A 23,668-nucleotide genomic window follows, 5' to 3' on the forward strand; every position below is an offset into this window, starting at 1 on the left:
CAGTGCCATACACTGAGGCTATATGCTATGGGGTACAAGAGATGGGGATGGGAGAAAGGGAAGGAATATTGGTTGAATCCCCTTCTATCATAAGCACTCTGCTAGGACTTTTAAAAGCATTTCTTCATTTAGGTTTAACAATCACCTTAAGTAGTAGATGCCACTATGGTCACTATTTTACAGATGTAGAAAGTGAGTTTCAGAGAGGTGAAATGACTTCTCCAAGGTCACTTGGCTATGAAAAGGAAGAACTTGTGTTCTAGGTTGATCTGACTCCGGATTCCACTCCCACCACCATCACTGTCTACCTCATATTTTATCAGTTGCAATGATGTATATCAAAGCAATATGTAAATTGTATAGTACAATATATGTGACATAAGGGTTATTGTAGTTATACCAAACACAATGCCCTACCCTTGGCACTAGCCTCTTCTACACATGCCAACAGCATCTTGTTATAAGCACATTCTACTTTCTACTTGAAGACTTTCTCTCAGCCTGAGAATGAGACAAGTCGGAAGTATTATGGAAAAATTAATACTCCTGATGAAGTTATAAGTCAATGGTGAATGGGAATTGAAAGATATAGAGTCAGTTTCCTGGCTCTTTTAGGTAGGTGTGTTTCGCACCACTCCCAGAGGTACTCAGAGCTAACCTGTTTCTTTTTTTTTTTTTTAAATATATTTTATTGATTTTTCACAGAGAGGAAGGGAGAGGGATAGAGAGTTAGAAACATCGATGAGAGAGAAACATCGATCAGCTGCCTCCTGCACACCCCCTACTGGGGATGCGCCCGCAACCCAGGTACATGCCCTTGACCGGAATCGAACCCGGGACCCTTGAGTCCGCAGGCGGACGCTCTATCCACTGAGCCACACCAGCTAGGGCGCTAACCTGTTTCTTAATGCACCTGTATTGACTTCTTTCCCTTTGCTGTTTCAGTTCCTCACTCCCCTATCAACACTTTCTGGAATAATCTCCTAATTAAATGAAATATTTGTCTCAAAGTCTGCCTCTGATGCAGTTCTATCTAAAACAAGAATCTTTCAGAAATTCCTCTTTCCCAGGAATCTGCATGAGTGTCCTCATACTGCCTCCTCCCTGCACAGGGCTTCCCATGGGAGCTCCTCAAGAGAGCACCCCATAAGCTCAATGTCTCTCTTCTCCCCCTTTTCATGGGAATCCCATCATTGAGTGTCCTGCTTTTAGCTTTATAAAGTGTATTTATTATCATATGGAAAGGTAGTTCTCAAATTTCAGTGTGCATCAGAATCACCTGAGGATTAAAATGCAAGACATGCTGGCCCTAACCCCGGCATTCTGAATCAGACTCTCTGGAGAAGTGTTCAGGCGCTTGTATTTCATAGATTCTGAAGGTGTCCCATATAACATACACTTTGAGAAAGACTGTCCTAAGACATTCCTATAACGTGGGCCTCCAAGGAGTATGCATTGTGTTCCTTAGTGTTCTCCCTAACCCCAAAACCTCTGTGGGTTTAAGTTCCTAAGAAAGCCTGGAATAGCTTTGCCTCCTTGCTCCCGAAATAAAGCATAGATAAGGTCAAGGTCCTGTTGTTACTATCAGAGTAGGAGGGCCTGAGACTACTGGGCAACAGTCTATAATGGAGACGAGATATCTAGCTTATTGACTTGGCAAAATTTCTGCTCTCACCGCCCATGTCCAACCCCCATTCTCTCTTGTGGTACAAACACGATGAAGACTATACATGATCAATTAGGTCATGGCCTGTGCTCCTTTGTCTTTGGGTGGAAACTTCCCCTCGCCCCCACCTCCCACACACATTTTCCCAGCCATGGTTTCTGTGTGGTTTTGAATTTATGGTTCTGATCAATGTTGGGGGAAAGAGAGGAGGTGGCAGTAGAGGGTGGCATTGTGGGTTACTTTGTTATTGGTTTACCCCCAGATTCTTGTCCTTTTTCACCCTTAACTCAAATGCCTGAACTCCAGATGCAAATGCCAGCTGCTTTCCTGCACATCAACCCAGTGTTATCCTAATCACTGGCCTCAATACCTCCCAGCACCAAGCTCTGATGCCTTTGCATATCCCTCACCCCATAGCAGCAGGAAACCACTTCTCTACATTTTGAGAGTGAAAGATAAGAAATCAGAAAAGGCTTCATGGAGAAGGCTGCATATAAGCTGGGCCTTGAAGGATAGATGTGCTTTCCACAGGGAAGAATGGAGGGAGGGGGCATTTCAATATGTAGGAAAGAGAAAACATAACTAATATCGGGTAAGCATTAGACCCTCTGTTAAGAACTATAGATCTGTTATTCCATTTATTCTTCACTGCAATTCAATGAAGTAGGTACTAATGATAAATTCTGTTTCATTATCCTTATCAAAAAATGAGTCTAAATTAATTGTCCAAATTCACACAGCTATTAAAGGGCAAATAGGGACTCTAACCCAGGCAGTCTAATCTGCAGTCTTGACCACCTTATTCCACTGCCTCTCAATTATAGGAGTTCCCCTTATCCACAGGGCATACTTTCTACGACCGCCACTGGATGCTTGAAACCATGGATAGTAATGTACATACTGTTTTTTCTTACACATGCATACTTTTTTCACTTAAAGAAGTGCTTTAAGGTTCTTGTTGGCATATTTGAATTGCCAGCATCACTACTCTTGCATTTGGGGGCCATTATGAAGTAAAATAAAGGTTATCTGAACATGAGCACCATGATACCACCACAGTGTATCTGATAACTGAGATGGCTACTAAGTCACTAACTTAGGCATGGAGCATATACAGTGTGGATCCACTGGGCAAAGGGATGATTCACATCCCCAGTGGAATGGAGTGGACAGCGTGAGATTTCATCACAGAATAGCATGTAACTTAAAATATATATGAATTGTTTATTTCTAGAATTGTCCATTTAATATTTTGGACCACTGTATTGTGTTCACTTTTACATATGGAAAAGTGAGAGGTTAAATAACCTGCATAAGGTTACACAGCTTGTAATTGACAAAGCCGGAGTGCATTGTCCTTAACAGATCCAATTATATTTATTATATAACCATTTATATCCCTTCTAACTTTGCTTTTCCCACCAACCATTTTGGTCACAATTTCTTATGGAGCAGCCCTGGCTACCACCAAAACAAATGTGTATAACTGGTCCAAACAAATATCTTTCCTCTAGTGCATAAGCACTATAAAACAACAAGATTCTTCTGAAACCAAGAGAACTACTTCTCTGAAATATATCTCTCTTTGTTTTCAACATGGATTCTCTTTAAGTTACCTGTTTGTAAGGTTCCATCTTATAAAAACCAAAGGAAAATAATTATTTAGGTCTTTAGTTGGAGACAAAGTATTTTCTAGCAGGTTATGTGTTAATCATTCTCTCCTAAGTTGTAACTTGTACATATTTCTGTTCTCATACTTCTCCTGCTGGGTTATAATTGTCTGTCAACTTGGCAGTCTTTCCTACTTCAGTGTTGAGATTCTTCAGGCAAGGGCAGGTTTTTGTGACTTCTGTCTCCCCAGTGTCTTACCTCAGGATTAGCACAAAGCAGACACTCAACAAATATTCATTTAAAAAGAATGAAATGTAGCTATAAGGGGCCAATTGGGGGGGGGGGACATATGTAATACTTTTAACAATAAAGATTGAATTAAAAAATAAAACATAAAACCATTATATTTTTAAAAGAATGAAATATGGTTAAGAGAGGCAACACTTCCATCCACTAGAGACTTCAACTCATATTCCTTCTGAGTCCAATAGTATGTTGGTATTATTTGTAGTGTTGGCTGATTTCTTTTGTAGAAATACTCCCACCATGGCTGATTTCAAGCTACCAAGATTTAATAACTGACTCATAAAATTCCTGAATACTTAATAATCAGCTTTCAGGAGCCCCCTATTTTGGGCTGAAAGCCTGTAATTCTGCCTAGAATGCTTGAACTGTTATTGTGTCAGTGCAATCACAAAGGTGAATGAGCTATCAGAGTGGGGAAGATAATGCCAAATTCAAGTAGCAAGAGTGAAAGACCAAACCAAACATTTGTGAATTAGGAGAATTTTGTTTTGCCTCCCATGAACTAAAACTCTCTTATTTGTCATCCTTTTGCTAAGTGAGATACTTTTAAATGACATGGCTCCCAGAAACCTGCCAAGTAAGCAACTATTCTAAAAATCAAAAGCTTAAAAAGCACACTGGGTTGCTGAGAGATGTTTACTTTTATTAGAAAATATAAACATATTCACTAACTTCCTTCAACAAATAGATTAAGGTGACAAATGGTGGAAGCATTACACAAACAGAAAATGTGTTCTCAGAGGCATAATCAAGGAGTTCTAAGAAAAATTCTTATTCTCTACATCCCCACACCACACATTTCTTCCTCTCCCCTTCCAACTTGGAGGCTCCATCATTCTGGGCTAAATCTGGGTCTCTGATACTCTACCCATCCATTCAGGGTTCAGTTTTGCACACAGCAATGGGGCTAATGAGTCAATGATAGATTTGGATCCAAACCATCTGACTTCAAGATTCGTGGCTCTTTCTAGTACATCACCTTTAATAAATACATATTTGTTCCAAGTTTTAAGGGTGATTCATATCACATCTATGAAGAGTTTTAGACTCTTACAAGTTTAAACACTATAAATTGTCATTTTAGGTGTGATGTAGAGCTGTTGATCCCAATAAATACCTAAAAATGAGCAGGTGTGATTCCTGAGCCATTGCATTATCCCACCTATCCCCAACTGGGTGTGGCTGGAGACAACACATATTTGAGTGCTACCCAGTTGTATGCCAGATATTGCCATTCCTATTTTTTTAATCCAAATAATAAGTACACTGGCACTTCCAAGCCTTCTACTCACCACCTATATACTCCTTCCAGTATATCTTAGTCAGAAATCCAGGATTATAGTGCTTTGGTCCCAAATCATTTTGCCAAATCTGCAGAGAAAAAAATATACAACTTGATACTTAAACTTGTAAATATTCAAACCAAAGTTGTTGTAAGTGTGAACATAAAATAGCTGACAGTAATTTTCATAAAGTAATGCATGAAGAACACTTATTTAAAATGTATTACTTAAAATAAATTATCTCTAATATGGAGGGGATAACCAATACAAAATGCAGAGAGACTGCAAAAGTCTGACATACTAGTATTATTGTAGGTTGAGTACCAGTTAAAATCACCCCTGCCTTGCCTCCCTGAAGAAATGTCTAGAATATTTCCAAATATAAATAGGGTATTGTGAAAGGTCTTCTACATGAGGTAATATAAGAAAATGCACTGTGTTTTGAAATGCATCATTTTATAGGAAGTTAGCTGGTGGAAAAGTTCAGGTGTTTTTAATATTTATGAATGGCTCCATGACCAAGAACTCTAGCTCAGTGGTCGGCAAACTGTGGCTCTCGAGCCACATGCAGCTCTTTGGCCCCTTGAGTGTGGCTCTTCCTAAGCCTTAGGAGTACCCTAATTAAGTTAATAACAATGTACCTACCTATATAGTTTAAGTTTAAAAAATTTGGCTCTCAAAAGAAATTTCAATCGTACTGTTGATATTTGGCTCTGTTGACTAATGAGTTTGCCGACCACTGCTCTAGCTGATCAAAGCTGGTGGGCTTCCTGGGTAGGGAAGGATATGTAATTTGCCTTAGAATATGCCTTTATACATTTATAGATTTGTCATTGTACCCAGTCCCAGGCATTATTTGCTACCTCCCAAACTCTGCCCATCATTTTACTCCCTTACAAGACTCATGAACCTTTGAAAGTAGATGGGGATAGTCTTAAGATCTAAACCATAAGGCAAAGTAACTTTATTTTATCAGGACAGGAAAACATGCTCTGCATTCTCTTCCCTAAAGACACAACTGCTTTAAGGCAATATTTCCCACCACCCCTGGTGGCACACCAGAGAATTTCCAATGGCATCTGGATAAATATATTTTATTTTCATACAGTTGTATTTATTTTGCTGCATGTGATTTCATGGATATTGTTACTTTGGATGTGGCTAAATTTAAGTAAAGAATTCCCCAATCAGCATAGCTCAGTGGTTGAGCATTGACCTATGAACTAGGAAGTCAGGGTTCAATTCCAGGTCAGGGCACATTCTCAGATTGTGGGCTCAATCCCCAGTGTTGGGTGATCCCATGTGGGGCGTGCAGGAGGCAGTCAATCAATGATTCTCTCTTATCACTAATATTTATATCTATCTCTCCCTCTCCCTTCCTCTCTGAAATCAATAAAAATATATTTTTAAAAAAGAATTATCTGTAAAGATAAATATTAAGTAAATAATAGTATTCTGGTATGTGGCTAGGACATAAATCATTAAGGAAATCTGTGAAGGAATGAAATTTGAGAAATACTATTTTAGAATGAATACAATTGGGCGTTCCCACCAAGATCAACATGCATTCAAATGGTCCCTTATTCCTAGGAACAAGAATAATCTGTTGCACTTTTAACTTGTGATATGTAGCAATGCAACAACTATGTAAGATGAATAGTAAAAGTGTGAAGGAAATGCATTAAAATTTTGTCTTTAGCTAAAAAAAAAAATTTTAAACTTACTTGTGGCCATTTATTGCCTCTTATTTGTACGTTCTCTTCGCCTCTCCTGCTGTTTAGCATTAAATCTTCCACATATTTCTTTCAGTCATAGTGTATTCAATATTAAAGTCTAGGAAGGGAAACTTTTCAAAGACATGTTCTTTGGTGAAATTCTTGTCCTCTAATCCTCACATCCTAGCATTTTATTTGATGTGTTATTCAATTGTCTTCTGTCTGCATAAGCTTCCTCTGTAGACAGCATAAGCACAGGTGATATTTCTTGGTTATCCTCCCATTTTCCTTCTTCATGAAAAGTTTCAGCCATTATTTCCCTATCTGTACCACCCCCACCGCCATTGCCATTGGGTTGATTTAAATACAGGAGATTGGCTATTCTCTGCCTCACTAATTCAGCACATTTTTTCAAGTCAGATGATTGCAATATGAAGCACTGTCATTCAGTTATAGGAGAGCATGTGTGTGTAAATTAAGACTATTAGAAAATAATTCTAATGGAAGTGACTTCTGAGGCAGTATATGGTAACTAAAACCAAACCAATTTAGTACTTCAGATTTTCATTCAAGAAAATGAATGCCTTTTATCATATCTGATGGGATATTTCTTCTGGGAAGTATGACATATTCTAAGGCTGATTTCTGTAGCATAGCACTATTTAACACCCAACACTGTTAAAATTAGATAAGTTGCCATAGGACAATAGTATCTCTTCTTAACTGAAGAAGCAGTAAATGGAGGGGCTTTAGAATGTCTTGTCTTGGAACACAAGGAATGTGCTCTAATAGCTTTTTCTTAAAGAGAAAATACCTGTTCAATAGGTAAATCTGGTGAACGAAAACCAGAAACCTCCTTCATTTCTCTCCCCAGCCCCACAAACATTCTCAGGTCCTAAATCAAAGAGAAGCAGATTAAGATGAATAGTAAGGCATGTTCTGTACTCAAAGCAAGATCAATCTTTATACATAGATCCTTTTTTTTTTTTTGGTACTGATGTAAAAAATTCAAACCTGGAGGTACTTTGGTCTGCAAATAACCTAATCTGCATACCAGATGGATCAAAGGGGAAAAAACACAGACACTTTTCCACACACATGCATATATATTTTTAATGTGAGCATAGAGAAACAGATGCTTCTGCTCCCAAGGGATCTGTGGGCCTCTCTCCTGTAGTCGTGTGGAGCAATTTAACTTCAAGTTTCTAAAATTATGAAAATGTGTAGATAAGCATTAAATTGAAAAAGAAAGGGCCTCTTACATAGAAAACCAAATGAACATTTTAAGAATTATTTTTAATTCTTCAGTGACACCCAAGCCCCAATTTCATAGATCAGTGTATGGAGGAATCAATAAAGGGAAGTGTTTCCCAAATGGGTAGAGTATGATTCACTGGCTTCTTTTTTTAAAATGTATTTTTACTGATTTCAGAGATGAAGGAAGAGGGAGAGAGAGATGTTTCTACATCAATGATGAGAGAGAATCACTTACTTGATGCCTCCTGCATGCCCCCTACTGGGAATCAAGCCCACAACCCGGGCATGTGCCCTGACCTGGAATCAAACAGTAACCTCCTGGTTCATAGGTCAATGCTCAACCACTGAGCCATAATGGCCAGGCTCATTGGCTTATTTAAGAAATAATTTAGATGAGAAGATGGTGGCATAGGCAAACACCTGTACTCGCTGCTTCCCACAACCACATCAAAATTACAACTAAAATACAGAACAACCATCATCCAGAACTGTCGGAAGCTGGCTGAATGGAAGTCCTACAACTAGAGAAGTAAAGAAGAAAGCACACTGAGGCTGGTAGTAGGTACAGAGGCGCAGAATGGGCCTGTGTGGCCCCCCACGTGTGCCGCTTTTTTAATCAGGAGGGAGATCGCCTCTGCGGAGATCACCTCTGCGGAGGCTGCCCAGAGGAGCAAGGGGTCCCAGCCCCACACCAGACCCCCAGCCCAGGGTCCCAGAGCTGGAAAAAGAAGTCCCTACAGGCAATAAGAACTAGAGGCTGTAAAAACCAGTGGGGATTGGGGCTCAGTGACACAGAGGCTGCTGGAGACCCAGCTGCTCCTTTTAAAAGGCCGGCACCGCGAACTGAACTTACAAGCTCCTGCTTCCTCCGAGCTCCAGTGGCAGGCGAGGCTCTGGGGGACCCGACACATATGAGGAGAAACTGGACTGTCTGGCACCGGGGCAGGAACTGGGGGTGGCTTTCTTCCAGACAGAGGTGCGTGCAGCACTCATTGTTCCCATGCTGGGACCTCTGCAGTTGCAGGACTGACTGGCAGCCATTTCTGTTTGATTCCCTGAGACCCCCCACCTCACCCAATTTACAACCCCACCCAAGCTGTGCCAGCTTTTTCATATAAATAGCCTATCCTTTCTCAGGCTAAAACCTGTCAAACAAGCTGCAGCTGGGTCAGGGAGCCAGCAACCTATAATTAAAAGGCCCAAGACTAGGCATGAGCACCAGCCTGCCTTGCTTCACAGGTTGGCCTCGCCTGGGCACTTCCAAACCTGACACAAAGAGGAGGCACCTGCAGATCTCTCTGGAGATCCTGCTGGGTGGCCCCAGGCAATGGCTGGTTTTGCACCTCCCTGGAGACCCAAGAGCCAGTCTAGCCCATGGTCAGTGTCAGATCATACCAGATTACAACCCATAAGAGACACAGTCAAGGGGCAGACTCAGTGAGCACCAAAGTCCCATGAAGCAAGTCCTCCTCCATAAGGGTGTCTCCTCCATAGCAGCTCTCCACTGTAGTTGCAGCTGGTCCCCACAGTCAATTGGCCTGGAGGTGAATTCCTACCAGTGACACCAACAGCAATCAAGGCTCAACTACAACACGACTGTGTGCACAGCCCACAAAGGGGTGCACCTAGAGTGTCCACCTCAGGTGATTGGGGAAGCTGAGCTACTGGGCCCTATAGGACACCTACTACACAAGGCCACTCTATCAACTCAAGGAGACTTAGCAGCAATACACAATACAGAGAAACAAACACAGGGAAGCAGCCAAAATGTGGAGACAAAGAAACATGTCACAATTGAAAGAAATGGAAGAAAGCAAACTACTGGATATAGAGTTCAAAACCACCGTTATAAGGTTACTCAAGATTTTTCTAGAAACCTCCAAGGGACTTAGTGAAACTTTCAAGGATCTTAGTGATAATGCCAAAAAAAAAAATGCAAAAGGACCAGTCAGAAATGAAGCAAATACTGACTGAAATAAAGAATAATATACAGGAATACAAGGAGTAGATTACAGGATCCTGAGAATCAAATCAATGATTTGAAATATGAGGAAGAAAAAAATACCCATCCAGAAGAGCCAAAAGAGAAAAGAATCCAAAAATATGAAGATAGTGTAAGGAGCCTCTGGGACAACTTCAAGCGTACCAACATTCTAATTATGGAGGTGCCAGAAGGAGAGAGAGAGCAAGATATTGAAAACCTATTTGAAGAAATAATGACAGAAAACTTCCCCTACCTGGTGAAAGAAATAGACTTACAAGTACAGGAAGCACAAAGAACTCCAAACAAGAGGAAACCAAAAAGGAACACACCAAGACACATCATAATTAAAATGCCAAGGGCAAAAGACAAGGAGAGAATGTTAAAAGCAGCAAGATAAAAGCAGTTAGTTGCCTACAAGGGAGTGCCCATATGACTGTCAGCTGATTTCTCAACAGAAACTATGCAGGCCAGAAGAAAGTGGCAAGAAATATTCAAAGTGATGAATTGCAAGAACCTACAACCAAGATTACTCTACCCAGCAAAGCTATCATTTAGAATTGAAGGTCAAATAAAGAGCTTCACAGACAAGAAAAAGCTAAAGGAGTTCATCACCACCAAATCAGTATTATATGAAATGCTGAATTTAAGAAGAGGAAGAGATAGAAAATGATAAAGATAAAAAATATGAACAAAGTGACAATAAACACATATCTATCAACAACTGAATTTAAAAACCAAATGAATAAGAAATCTAATGAACAGAATAAACTGGTGAATGAAATAGAATTAGGGGCATGGAAATGGAACAGACTATTGATTCTCAGAGGAAAAGGGGTGGGGGGACAGGAAGACATTAGAGAAAGATCTTATATGCATATATGCATTACCTATGGACACAGACAATAGGGTGGCAAGGGCCTGGGGCAGGGTGGGAACCAGGAGGAGGGGAGCTATGGGGGAGGGGGGAAGAGGGACAACTGTAATAATCTCAACAATATTTTTTTTAAGGGCTCAATAAATTTAAAAAGATTGAAATAATACAGAGTAAATCTGATCAAAACAGAATGAAATTAGAGCTACATAAGAGAAAATGCTGGAAAATCAGAAATATTTGGCAACTAAACAGCAGACTTTTAATATATTTAAGTCGGATTGTTTTTCCTGAGCAGGATGCAAGGGTGGTTTCTTTCCCGGGCTCTTGTTCAGGTGGATTCAAAGAATAAAACCATGGACAAAAGGTGGTAGATGAAAAGGGTGGAAATTTATTGGAAACAAATACAGACTCCCACATAGGGAGGGGGTCCCAAAGGGGGTGACCCATTAAGCCCCTTTTTTCTAAGGTTTATAAAGGCTGAAGTTCTTTGTTTCTTCATACTGCCTTCCAATTGGTAGAATAAATAACAGCTTCAAAGCTCAAAACTCACATGGTGCCCCCCTCTACCATTCTCACCCTTCAATGGTAGAATTCTCTATGTCCTGTGAAAATCTGTTTTCCTCTTTCTCGCATTTGTCAGCATTTCTCTATCCTCTGTGAAAGTTTGCTTTCTCTTTCTCCCCATAACCTGTGGCTTTTCCCTATCTTCTGTGATGGATGTTTTCCTCTCCCCTTATCCTGTGGCACCTCTTTTTCTCTTCTCTGTGAATGTAAGTCTTTTGGCAGCTCCAAGTCCTCATCTATGGGCTCCAAGCCTCTCTCCCCCATGGACCCTCTTTATTTCTAAAACTCCCTAAACCTGCCTATTTTACCCCTAAAATTCCTTTCATATTTTTTAAATATATTTTATTGATTTTTAATTAAATCTTTATTGTTCAGATTATTACACTTGTTCCTCTTTCCCCCCCCCCATAACTCCCCACCTCCCAGTGCCCGCCCCACCCTCTGCCCTCACTCCCCATCCACTGTCCTCATCCATAGGTGCACGATTTTTGTCCAGTCTCTTCACGCATCTCCCACACCCCTTTCCCCCCCAAGAATAGTCAGTCCATTCCCTTCCTATGTCCCTGATTCTATTACAATCACCAGTTCATTCTGTTCATCAGATTATTTATTCACTTGATTCTTAGATTCACTTGTTGATAGATGCGTATTTGTTGTTCATAATTTGTATCTTTACCTTTTTCTTCTTCTTCCTCTTCTTAAAGGATACCTTTCAGCATTTCATATAATACTGGTTTGGTGGTGATGAACTCCTTTAGCTTTTCCTTATCTGTGAAGCTCTTTATCTGACCTTCAATTCTGAATGATAGCTTTGCCGGGTAAAGTAATCTTGGTTGTAGGTTCTTGCTATTCATCACTTTGAATATTTCTTGCCACTCCCTTCTGGCTTGCAAAGTTTCTGATGAGAAATCAGCTGACAGTCGTATGGGTATTCCCTTGTAGGTAACTGAGTTTCTTTCTCTTGCTGCTTTTAAGATTCTCTCTTTCTCTTTTGCTCTTGGCATTTTAATTATGATGTGTCTTGGTGTGGTCCTCTTTGGATTCCTTTTGTTTGGGGTTCTCTGCGCTTCCTGGATTTGAAAGTCTATTTCTTTCACCAGGTAGGGGAAGTTTTCTGTCATTATTTCTTCAAATAGGTTTTCAATATCTTGCTCTCTCTCATATTCTGGCACCCCTATAATTCTGATGTTGGTACACTTGAAGCTGTCCCAGAGGCTCCTTACACTATCTTTGTATTTTCGGATTCTTTTTTCATTTTGCTTTTCTGGTTGGGTGTTTTTTGCTTCTTCGCATTTCAAATCTTTGACTTGATTCTTGCGCTCCTCTGGTCTGCTGTTGGGAGTCTGTATAATATTCTTTATTTCAGTCGGTGTATGCTTAATTTCTAGTTGGTTCTTTATCACAACATTGAGGGTCTCACTAGATTTCTTGAGGATCTCACTGTATTTATCGGCGGTCTCACCAGTCTTTTCGAGGGCCTTACTAAATTTATCGGCGGCTTCTAGACAGTTCTTGAGAGACCTTAAAAGTGTGGTTTTGAACTCTATATCATCCATTTCTGTCATTTGTGTCCTGTTTCTTTGTCTCCGCATTTTTTTATGCTTTCTTGATGCACCCCCTTGTGGTTTTTGTGCGCAGTCTTATAGTTAAGCCTTGATTGTTGTAGGTAATACTGGGGGTTTTGACCTCCAGGCCAACTGGCTGTGAGAATCAGCTGTGTCTGCAGTGGGAGAACTTCTGTCCTCTAGGGAGGTGCTAATCTAGCCTTTGCCCGAGGCTATCCCGCAAATGCCTCTGTGCAGGGTTTGGACAGGGCGGGTCCCAGGGGATCATCAGGGCAGGCGGAGCGAGCAGTTATGGCTGCTCTCAGTCCCTCCCCAGAGGCTCTGCCTCTCAGTGTCCCAGCAACTGCTGCAAACCTCGGAGAGAAAGCCGCCCTCGAGTTCTGACCGATGCCAGACAGTTCTGCTTCTCCCATTTGAGTCTGGGTCCCCAGAGACTCGCCCAGAACTGGAGCTCAGAACCTGAGACTCCCTCCCGATTGAAACAGACAGCCGCGCCCTCAGCCGCCAGCCCACTCTGCACACACCTCCGCACCTTTGTATTTTACTTCCGCACCGCACCTCCTCTGAGTCTCGGTATGCTTTTCTCTTTCCTTCTTGTAGAATTTCCCCTCAGCCAGCCTTCCTGTGATTCTGGGTGATGTCCATTCCGTCTTTTAGTTGTATTTTTGAAGTGGTTGTGCAAGGCAGCAATCTCCGGTGTTTGCCTATGCCACCATCTTGGTTTCTCCATCTCCTTTCATATTTTTATTGATCTTTCGAGAGAGAGGAATTGTGAGGAATAGAGAGATAGAAATACCTCCTACTAGGGAACAAGCCCACAGTCCGGGCATGTTCCCTGACCAGAAATCGAACCAGTGACCTCTTGGTTCATGGGTCGATGCTCAATCACTGAGCCACACTGTCCAGGTGAAACAGCAGATTTAAAAAAAAAAAATCCATGGTCAAAGAAGAAATTGCAGGGAAATTTTTGAATATTTTGGACTGAATGAAAATGAAAGTAAAGCATATAAAAATTTATGGGATGCAGCTAAAGAAGTGTTTATAGAGGAAAATGTACACTTTGAAACACCCCTTATTAGAAAAAAAGTAAAAGTTTCATAACAATAAGCTCAGTTTCCACCTTAAGAAAACAGGATTGAGGGAAGCTTGGGGGAGAGGGTGATGAAAATGTTCTAAAACTGGATTGTGGTGACTTCTGTATGACTGAAAATTTACTAAAAATCATGAATTGTACATCTAAACTTTTTATGCTATGTAAACTATAGCCCAATAAAGCTGTAAAGTGGGAGAAAAAAAAAAACAAAATAATTTAATGTTCTCCTATATGCACAACTCAGTGTGTTAGTAGCAAGAGCTTTTTTCTTCTGCAAAGGAAATTGTTGTTTAAGTTTCAGTGAATGAGTTTTGTGGCATTTTTTTTTTCTTTCAGGTCCTATTTGTGAAGATAAAAATACATTTCTTTAAAACAATGAATTTTATCTACATTTCACACATTTCCCTTTATTACATTTATCATATCTGCCATCATATCAAGTCATCCATCACCTCCAACAAACCTTACAAAGGTATAGTGAATACAGTATATGGATCGGGGAACTTGGTATTTCCTTCTTAAATTTCACAGTAAACTTGAAGTTCTGATACTAATTCAGAAAAAGCTATTATAATTACTATAAAAGCAAAGTTGAACATTATCTTGGTTACCCAAGTCATTAAATAACTGAAGGTAAATTTATGCTTTGTTCATCTATAACAGATGGAAAAAAATAAAGATTAAGACTAACTGAAAAAAAAAAACACTTTCTTTTGTGCACCATATAATGCACAACCCATCTATCCCATCCTTACTTCCACAAGCTCTATGCCAATAATTCATAAAAGGGCAAGACCAAGAGTAAAACATGACACTGTTTGCTGTGAGGCTTTGCTTAGTTCATATCAGTAGGATCATGGCTGCTCCAAGATAATTGAAGTATAGTATCTTAAGTATTAAGGCTTTGAGCATTTTTTATGGAAAACTTCCCTAAAACATATGATACATATCCCTGGGTTTTTCCAGCAGAAATTACTGAATGTAGTAATCTATACCCTGATGGCTCAGGCATTCACAGCAAACATCCCTGATTATACTGTGCAGTAGTACAATATTGTCTGTTTTTTTTAAAAATCCCCTCCTTCTCCTTTAAGTCAGTCTGTCACTTCCTCTGCTGCTAATGTATCTCTTTCTAATATCCCCCCTCCCTCCATGTTCAACCCTTCTAATTTGCAGCTTTTCTTTTACTGTGAACTGAAAAAAGCAGGATTGGTAAGAACTGTATGTTAAATAAGAGTTAAGAAGGCACTGAAAATAAGGATGAGGAAATAATTACAGCCTTCAAGGCAGCAGCTTTGTAATACCTAAAGGTTTCTATCTTAAGATAACTTTCCCATCTCTTCCAGTTGAAACTAAGTTTTGAAGGGGTGATGTTGTGAGAGAGCTACCTTCAAATAAGTGAGTTTGTTCTAAACAGACCATCTAGGCATGGACTAAAGCAGATATTCCAATGGCTTCTTTTTCTGAACCTAAAAAAAAATCTTAGTGAATGACCCCTTCCCACAGTTATTTAACATCACATAATTACACAATTCACATTCCAAATACTTTTCTGAATGTTATTCACTTTAATCTTAACAACACTGTTGAGATAGGAAGGGCCAAGCTCATTGTCCCAGACTACAGATAAGGAAATGGAAGATGGAGAAAGGTGAATGAATTGCCCACAGTCATACAGTAGGTTGGGTTCCTAGGTTCTCATTCAGGGCTCTTCTCACAACACTAAGGTTTCCCATGACTTTCTTTCACCTTTCCCATGTCCAAAAGGTAACTAAGCCCTGCCATTGGTGAGAAAGACTTGCTCTGTTTCCTTTGGGCTTGCTTGTTTATATTTTTCTAGGCTCTGCCAGATGTCTTTACAAATCAGCTCATTTTTCTGGAAGAACTCAAAACCCTCTGATTTTATTATGTTGAGGGTTGTCAGTGAATTAAAAATTCAACAAATGTATAGTCCCAACTTGCCATCAAAAGTTAACAAATGTCACCAGTAAGGATGTTTCTCACAAGCGGACACTGAAAAATACATCCCAGAAGATACATAACAGCTCATTTTGTTTCATGGCAGCATGAAAAATCACCTCCTCAAGACATTCATTAACCTTTTATTTCCTCCATAAATAATCAGTCAGAAATGTGGCTCATATTTTAAGTTAATCAAAAACAGCACCTTTACTCACGTAATCTCTCTCTCTCTCTCTCTCTCTCTCTCTCTCTCTCTCTCTCTCTCTCTCTCTCTCTCTCTCTCTCTCTCCCTCTCTCTCCACTTCTGGGCCAGTTTAAACCTCATCTCCTCCAGAAAAAGCCTTCCCTATCCATCCCAGCAGGTCTCAGACACCCCTTCTCTCAGAACCTAGAGCAGTTATTAGTATTTGACACTTAGCACATATTAAGAAACCAGGTAATGTACTGTCAGAAATATGGGTTCTAAAGGCAGACAGACCCAGATTGTAATTCCAGCTTTACTACTTCCTAGTTGTGTGGCCTCGAGAAAATCACAGTCATAAACTCTCTTTAGTTGCGATTCCTCATCTGTAAAATGAAACTAATGATACTTAATCTGTTAAATTGCTCTAAGGATTAAATACACATAAAGCACCTAGCACAGTGCCTGGCATATATTAGATACTCAATTAAGGGCAGTTTTTATTATTAATATAATGACCTTTAAATATAGTTCTGGCTTGGTATGTGTGCAATTAATTGTCTTCACAAGTTGTTTTTAAACCCTTTGATAGCTGTGTCTACCATAGAATTTATTGTGAAGCTTAAGCTTAATGGCCTTTTACTTGGATGGGTTCTTTCCAAGGCCTTATTGAGAATATTGTATTTGTAATTTTGTAATTTTGAGGTATTAACATCAGGTCTGTATAAAACAGTGGTTCTCAACCTTGGCTGCACATTAGAATCACCTGGGAATCTTTTTTTTAAATATATTTTATTAATTTTTTACAGAGAGGAAGGGAGAGGAATAGAGAGTTAGAAATATCGATGAGAGAGAAACATCGATCAGCTGCCTCCTGCACACCTCCAACTGAGGATGTGCCGGCAACCAAGGTACATGCCCTTAACTGGGATCGAACCTGGGACCCTTCAGTCCGCAGGCCGACGCTCTATCCACTGAGCCATACTGGTCAGGGCTCACCTGGGAATCTTTTTAAAATCCTGATTTCTGGGCCTCATCCTCCGGAAATTCTGTTTCTTCGTTATGGGGTGGGGCCACAACATTAGTAACAAAGAAACAGAATTTCCGGAGGATGAGGCCCAGAAATCAGGATTTTTAAAAGATTCCCAGGTGATTCTAATGTGCAGCCAAGGTTGAGAACCACTGGTATAAAACCTGGTTCCACCTCTAGTTGTGTCTTTAACCTCGATGTTACCCCCCTCCTCATTCCCACTCCGTGCACTCAGCAAAGTATTTTGCACATAGTACTGAATAAAATGACATTTTATAAAATCCTCAATTAACCAGAATTTTTGATCTACTCAGCTATCTGGAAATAAGTTTATGTCAGGTATTTAGTCAAAACTTCCAACTGCCAACCAATACATTTTGTTGGAAAATATTCAATCCACTTACATATTTTGAGAAAATAAAAATGCACTTGTTAAATTGTAAGGCTATTATTAATACAGTGTTACTCATGAAAGTATTATGATAACAATGATGACCTTAAGGCAGGGTTTCTCAACCTCAACCCTACTGACATTTTTTGCTAAATTCTTTTTTTTTGGGGGGGGCGTGTCCTGTGCATTGTAGAATGTTCAGAAACATACGTTGTCTCTATTTACTAGATGCTATCACCCCTCCCAAATGTGACAACTAAAAATGTCTCTAGGCATTGCCAAATGTCCCCTAGGGGAAAATTCCTTTCCCCACTGTCCTAAGGCATTGCATTCATCACCAAAAGATGTACAGATGGCCACAAGCTTTTGGTATTAAAACAGGAAAAAAGAAAGTGTTTTCAATAAGCAAAAGTGACCTCGATTAACCTGAAAATCCCATTAACCCCATTCTTGACTGTTCTATTCCCTAAGTATTCCAGATAACAAAAAAATGTACTGTACATTCTATTTTCTCATTTGTATGCAAAGTTCAGCCCATTTGCCATCTCAACAGCTAAATACAGAAATCCAGTTCATGGGTAGGGGATCATCAGCTTCATTGCTTTTGTCGTCTATTTTAAGTGACAATGATGCTACTGACCTGGAAATTTAAAGAGCTTTTTTCCCTTGTTGTTGACATTTTTAACTTTGATATTAGCAATTCTCTCTGTATTCTCTGCCTGAAAGTGAAATCTGGTCCAATTAACTGTGACTATACTGTATGAAAACCTAACACTTTGCTGATCATTTAAAATTAATTTGTTCTAGCCATCCCATTGATTGTGCAATTGAAAATGTCTTTCTTGGATAAACAATATTCTTTATTGTTTCTGCAGGTTGTGATCCTGGGGAAACATTCAAGAGGTTATCACTACATGCTTGCTAACCTGGTAAGAACAAGCAGAATTTAAGTTTCCTAGTGCAATATATTATCTTTAGTTTGTGTCATTCGTAATGGTCCAAAAAAGAAATACATGAAGTACCTAATTTATTCTCTAGACATTTGGAGAAATGAGTCAGTAAACACCAAAACCTGAATGTAATAGCCTTATTTTTAATTATGCTGTCTCTGTTTTAGCTGCAAGCTTATATTCTCTCCTTATTTAAAAAAATAATAATTTGATATAATTCTGCACTGGATATTCTTAGATTCCATTTTTATTTGAAATGTAAATCATTCTACACAGGTTTGAAATGTAAAACAAGGGACGGGAACACAGGAAACTCTTTCCCCAATTAACCCAAGTGTCCATGCACATCGGTAATGGATTTGTCTTTTCAGAAGTAGACTACTACCAAATATTTTCAAACCAGATGCTAGAAATAGGTTTAAACATAGAACATTAAGTGTACAGCAATCTTTCTACTTATAATAAAACACAACTTGAATCTTTACCTTCAATCTTCCCATGACTCTAAAATCTGTGACATTCTAGGTTAGGTTCTAGCTCTCCTTTCTCTAAAAGGACAGTTGGTTTAGGAATTAACAAAATAGCTTCTAAATCAGTAATATCTGTTTGACAGAGGTTCTGTATAATACTATTTCCATGGAACAAAAGAGGAACATTAAAGTATCACTATGATACTAGGAATCTACTAAATTATAACATAACCCCAATTTTGTTTCATTAGCACAATAAAATTATAATCATTACAGAGCTCTTGAACCAAAAGAATGACAATAAAGGTGAAGATTATTGTAATTATATTCTTATATTTCTTAAATCAGAGAAAAATCTTATTTTGTTTTAATAATAAATATTTTTAAATGAGAAAGGAAATGCTACTTAAATATTTTTCTTAGGAAGTGTATGCACTCAAACACTTTATAAAATGAAGATTAGAGCTATTGCTTTTAAAAGGAGTATGTGTCTTCCTCAATAAATTGTTCAAAGTGGACCATTTCAGTCCATTTTGGGGATAAATGAATTGACTGTTTAGGAGGACAAATCTTGATTTTTAATTTACATCTGAATGCATTCCATTTGTTTTTTAGACGAACAATAAGTAAAGGATGTTTGTTGACTAATTGGAGATTAAACCAGGGTTTGGTAGGAAACAGGAGGGTCACAGCAAGGCACCTGAGGCAGTTACTGATGGGTTTTTACGATTTCTTCCTCACCAATAAGTATTTCGCTTTTCTTTCTTCCTTTCTTCCTTCCTCCCGCTGTCTACCTTTTCCTTCTCCTCTGCCTTCTAAGTCCTAGGGTTCACCTATCACTGACAGTAAATCATATGACTTTAGGTAGTATACACACAAACTTTATTATAGTGGTATTGTATTTATTTAATATGTATTAGAAAAATATAAAACTAGCACATCAAAATCCAAATTTTATGGATATTATTACTTCAAATAAGGCTAAAGTAGAAACTTAATAAGTGAAATAATATGTCACACAAATAATAACATGGGGGATAAACAGATAACAAAATCTATGGGAGGTTTCATACATGATTGTGGTGGTACTTGAACCACTGAACTTTGGGAAAACATTGAATTGGGAGTCAGAAAGTTTGAGTTGTTATACTGACTTTGCTACTAACTATTGGTTCTTGGGTAAGTCACTTCACCTCTGTGGACCTCAGACTCCTTACTGTAGAACTCAGATGGGAGTGGGGAGTTATTGGTATATCGGTTGGGTCCTTTGGAAAGAGATGCTAAGATATAATTAGAAGTGCAAAACATTTATTGAGAGTAATACCTGGGGCGGGGGGGATAGGGACACAAGTAGGCAGGGAAAGCTTCAGACCATAATACAGGTCTGATATCAGCAAAGGAGGGGGAAAGGAAGAAATTTTCATAAGAAGAGTCTCAGACTGTGGTAAAGGTCTGAGAAAGTATTGGCCAGCACAACTGGGAGCTCCTGTGTATAGAGGAACCCCCTGCTGATCCCAAATGGCAAGCCTTTGTACCCCCCACTTTGCTCAGCCATTGGCTGGCAGCTGCCCAGAAAGCACACACCTCCCACTTGATAGCTGAGGCAGAGCCTGAAGGCACCTGAGTCTTTCATCTAACTCAACTCCTTGAGGCAGGTTCTGTCTTAAAGGGCAATCTGAGTCAGGCTGTCTCAGTTGGCCTAAGATGACCAGGTGGTTCATAAGGACTTTTCCCATTCTATAATTCTAACTAGGCCTCCCTGATCCTACTGACAATCCTTCAGGTGAGCTCTGATTTCAACTTTGAGACCCAGATGTGATAGAAATGTAAGCCTGTGTAGTGATAGAACTGTCAGAGAGAATCATTAGGACAAATTCGGGAAAATAATGGTAAACTGAATGCCTAAGACAGAACTGAGAATTATGAAACCTTGGGAGGATGCCTACTACAACAAGCAAAGTCTGTTTCTTGAGAAATAATATAATATATAGTGTCATGTCAACCTGGGTAATGAAAAGATGAACTCATCACCATGCTTTCAGTTGCCATCCTTTCTCTTCCTCTAGTGAACTTCGGTTCATTTGAACACAGCCTAGTGTTTTCACAACTCCTATACTCTCACATTGCTTATAGACAATAGGGATGTGAATGTTTGCTAATCTCTGATGAGACAGATTATCCCTACCATGGTTTCCAGATTTTTTAAGAAAATTAAAAATACACCAAACCTCTCCACCATAGACATATATACACATACTCACACAGCAAACCAAACTGTTTAAAAGCCATTTAGATGGTCAAAAAAGGGTAAGTGGAACTAAGAAGATATTTCCTTTCAAGAGAGCCATCTGGCCTTTCAAGATGAGCCAGCTGAATGAAAGCTAGAGAAGGGAATAAATTCTAATATGAGTCTTCGTGTTACAACAGTACAGCACTACTGCCTTTTTCTACAAATGCAAAGTAAAAAACAGTCACGCTGTTTAACTTAGCTTTCTGGAATCACTTTCAGCATTGCCTCAAGTGTCCCCTGTGCTAATGAGCTCAATGGATCTGGCAAAGATTTCTATGTGCTTTTACATGGACCTTCCCTGGTGGCAATCCTAAAGTGGAAAGACTTGGATAGTGCATGAATGCTTCAACAAAGGGTTTCACATGTCAAAGTGTACATTTCATAGTGTACAACAAGCTGTAGAAAGTTCTAAATTGTTGAAATCCCTGGAAGAAACAAAAGATTGTATCAGGAGCATGGGCCAGAGATGTTATATGGTCAGTCCAGAAGTGGGCATCCCAATAAAGCAAACAAGTCTCTTACAAATTCTGTATCAGTTGGTGATGCCACTTCTTATGGGTGGTTCCATAATTAATTGTTGTTTTCTCTTCCATGACTATAAGATGGTAATGTTGCTCTACTCAAGTACCAGAGGTAACAAACATTTATACAATTTGTCAGTCAAGCAACCTCTTTCTTTCATGGTAAAGTCCTGGATCAGGAACCTTGATACTGCATTGTCATGCATGTTAAGTACCGTGATTTAATTATTTAATATATGTAAATGATAGTGCACAGAACCCTATATTAACCCTAGGCATAATGAAAAAATGCACTAGACCAGGAGCTAAGAGACAGGTTTCAAGCCCAAGAATTCATATAGCTAGCCTTATGACAAACCAAACCTCTCTGAAGCTGTTTCTTAATCTGTAAAATGAAGAGTTAGACCAGATTGCTATTTCCCAAAGCCTGCTATTTGTACATGAGAGGACTTTAGGTATATAGCAAAACTTCTTAAATTAATTGGTTTTGAATTTATATTAAATGTGTATTAGAAAAAGATAACTATCCCATCAATTCTGTGATTTTACATATACCATTCCTAAGAATGAGGCTAAAGTAGGTATCTAGGTTTAAAAACTTACTCAATGTATCCCTGGCCAGTGTTGCTCAGTGGTAAGAGCATGGCCTGTGCACTAAAGGGTCACAGGTTTGATTCCCTGTCAAGGGCAAATGCTTGGGTTGCAGGTTGGATCCCTGGCTCTGATTGGGGCACATTCAGGAGGCAAATAATCAATGTGACTCTCTCACATCGATATCTTTCTCCCTTCCACTCTCTCTCTTAAAAAAAAAAAAACGTAAAGGTGGTATATTAATGACTAAACTTTGGAAAAAACTTCTAAAGTAACTTCCAGCTCTACATATCTTCTTCATGGAGCATCAGTTTGACCAGGGAAAGCCAGGAGTGAGAGTGTAGACATAGCAGCTGGATGAACACCAAAGACATAAATGGTGGAGCAAAACCCTGTTATCTTTGGGGATATAAAATCATAAGACAGACTAAAAATAAGCCTAGATGGGCAAAAGCCAAAGAGTGTGAGTAGCTAAGTTGTAACAGAACTGAGGATTTAAAGTATTAATCACGATAGTCTAGACCAGCAATTTTCAACCTTTTTAACTTCATGACACACATAAGCTAATTACTAAAATTCTGCAGCACACAAAAAAATACTTTTTTTGCTGATCTGACAAAAAATAATAGGTATCCTTTTTATTCATTCACACTGAACAGCTATTGTTGCATTGGTTGTTGTCATTTTTTAATTTGACAATCTAAGGGAAAAGTCAAGTATTGCATGTGTTAAACATTCTTGTGGCACACGGGTTGAAAATCACTGGTCTAGAAGTTGACACAAAATGAATTTGAACTTGGTTGAGATGGTCCAACCATAGATATTTGGTACCCAAATATAAGACTCATTCAGTGTTAAGCCAGTTAACCTCTACCTTTAAAGACTTGATCGTTTCCTTGCCCAGATTGAGACTGATCCCAGAGTTGGGGGCGGTTGTTGCCCCTGACAGTGGTAGAGGGCCACAGGAGCAGGCAATTAAGCAGGCCATGGCTCTAGTGGAGAAAAGGAGAAGTAAGTGTCTTGGACTTCCCTCTGCAATGCTAGCGGTTTTCTTTAGACTTCCCATTTAATTGTCTCAGAACTATGAGGAGATACTTTTTACCCACCTACCTCCCCAGTCTTTAGAGATCAGAAAAATGGGCTCAGAAAAGATACATGACTTACACAAAGTCTCATAGTTAATTCATTGCCAAACTGGGTTTACATTCCAAGTTGATCAGACTCCTGGTAGAGCACCATGCTCTTTCCATTTTACCCACTCAAGCATTTCAGTGAGACAGAAGGCCATGCCGGCCCACAAAGGTCATGTAAAAACATTTGAAAAAGCACTAATATATATGAATGAAATATAAACTATAAATTTA

The 23,668-nt window shown here is 39.2% G+C and overlaps 1 protein-coding gene across 3 annotated transcripts in view; it reads left to right on the forward strand.

The window, feature by feature from the left end:
• The window catches only part of GRIA3 (glutamate ionotropic receptor AMPA type subunit 3), a 341,900-nt gene that overhangs the window by 199,068 nt on the left and 119,164 nt on the right, over positions 1 to 23,668 (forward strand). For all 3 annotated transcript variants that reach the window (XR_013997329.1, XM_081115181.1, XM_081115180.1), the window contains exon 5: positions 18,358 to 18,411. Coding sequence is in view for 2 of the 3 variants with exons in the window: in XM_081115181.1 (XP_080971307.1) it covers positions 18,358 to 18,411 (54 nt within the window). In the remaining variant the exon portion in view is untranslated. The remainder of the gene's footprint in view (positions 1 to 18,357; positions 18,412 to 23,668) is intronic.

This window comes from Myotis nattereri, assembly GCF_964212035.1.
Source record: "Myotis nattereri genome assembly, chromosome: X".
Classification (NCBI taxonomy): domain Eukaryota; kingdom Metazoa; phylum Chordata; class Mammalia; order Chiroptera; family Vespertilionidae; genus Myotis; species Myotis nattereri.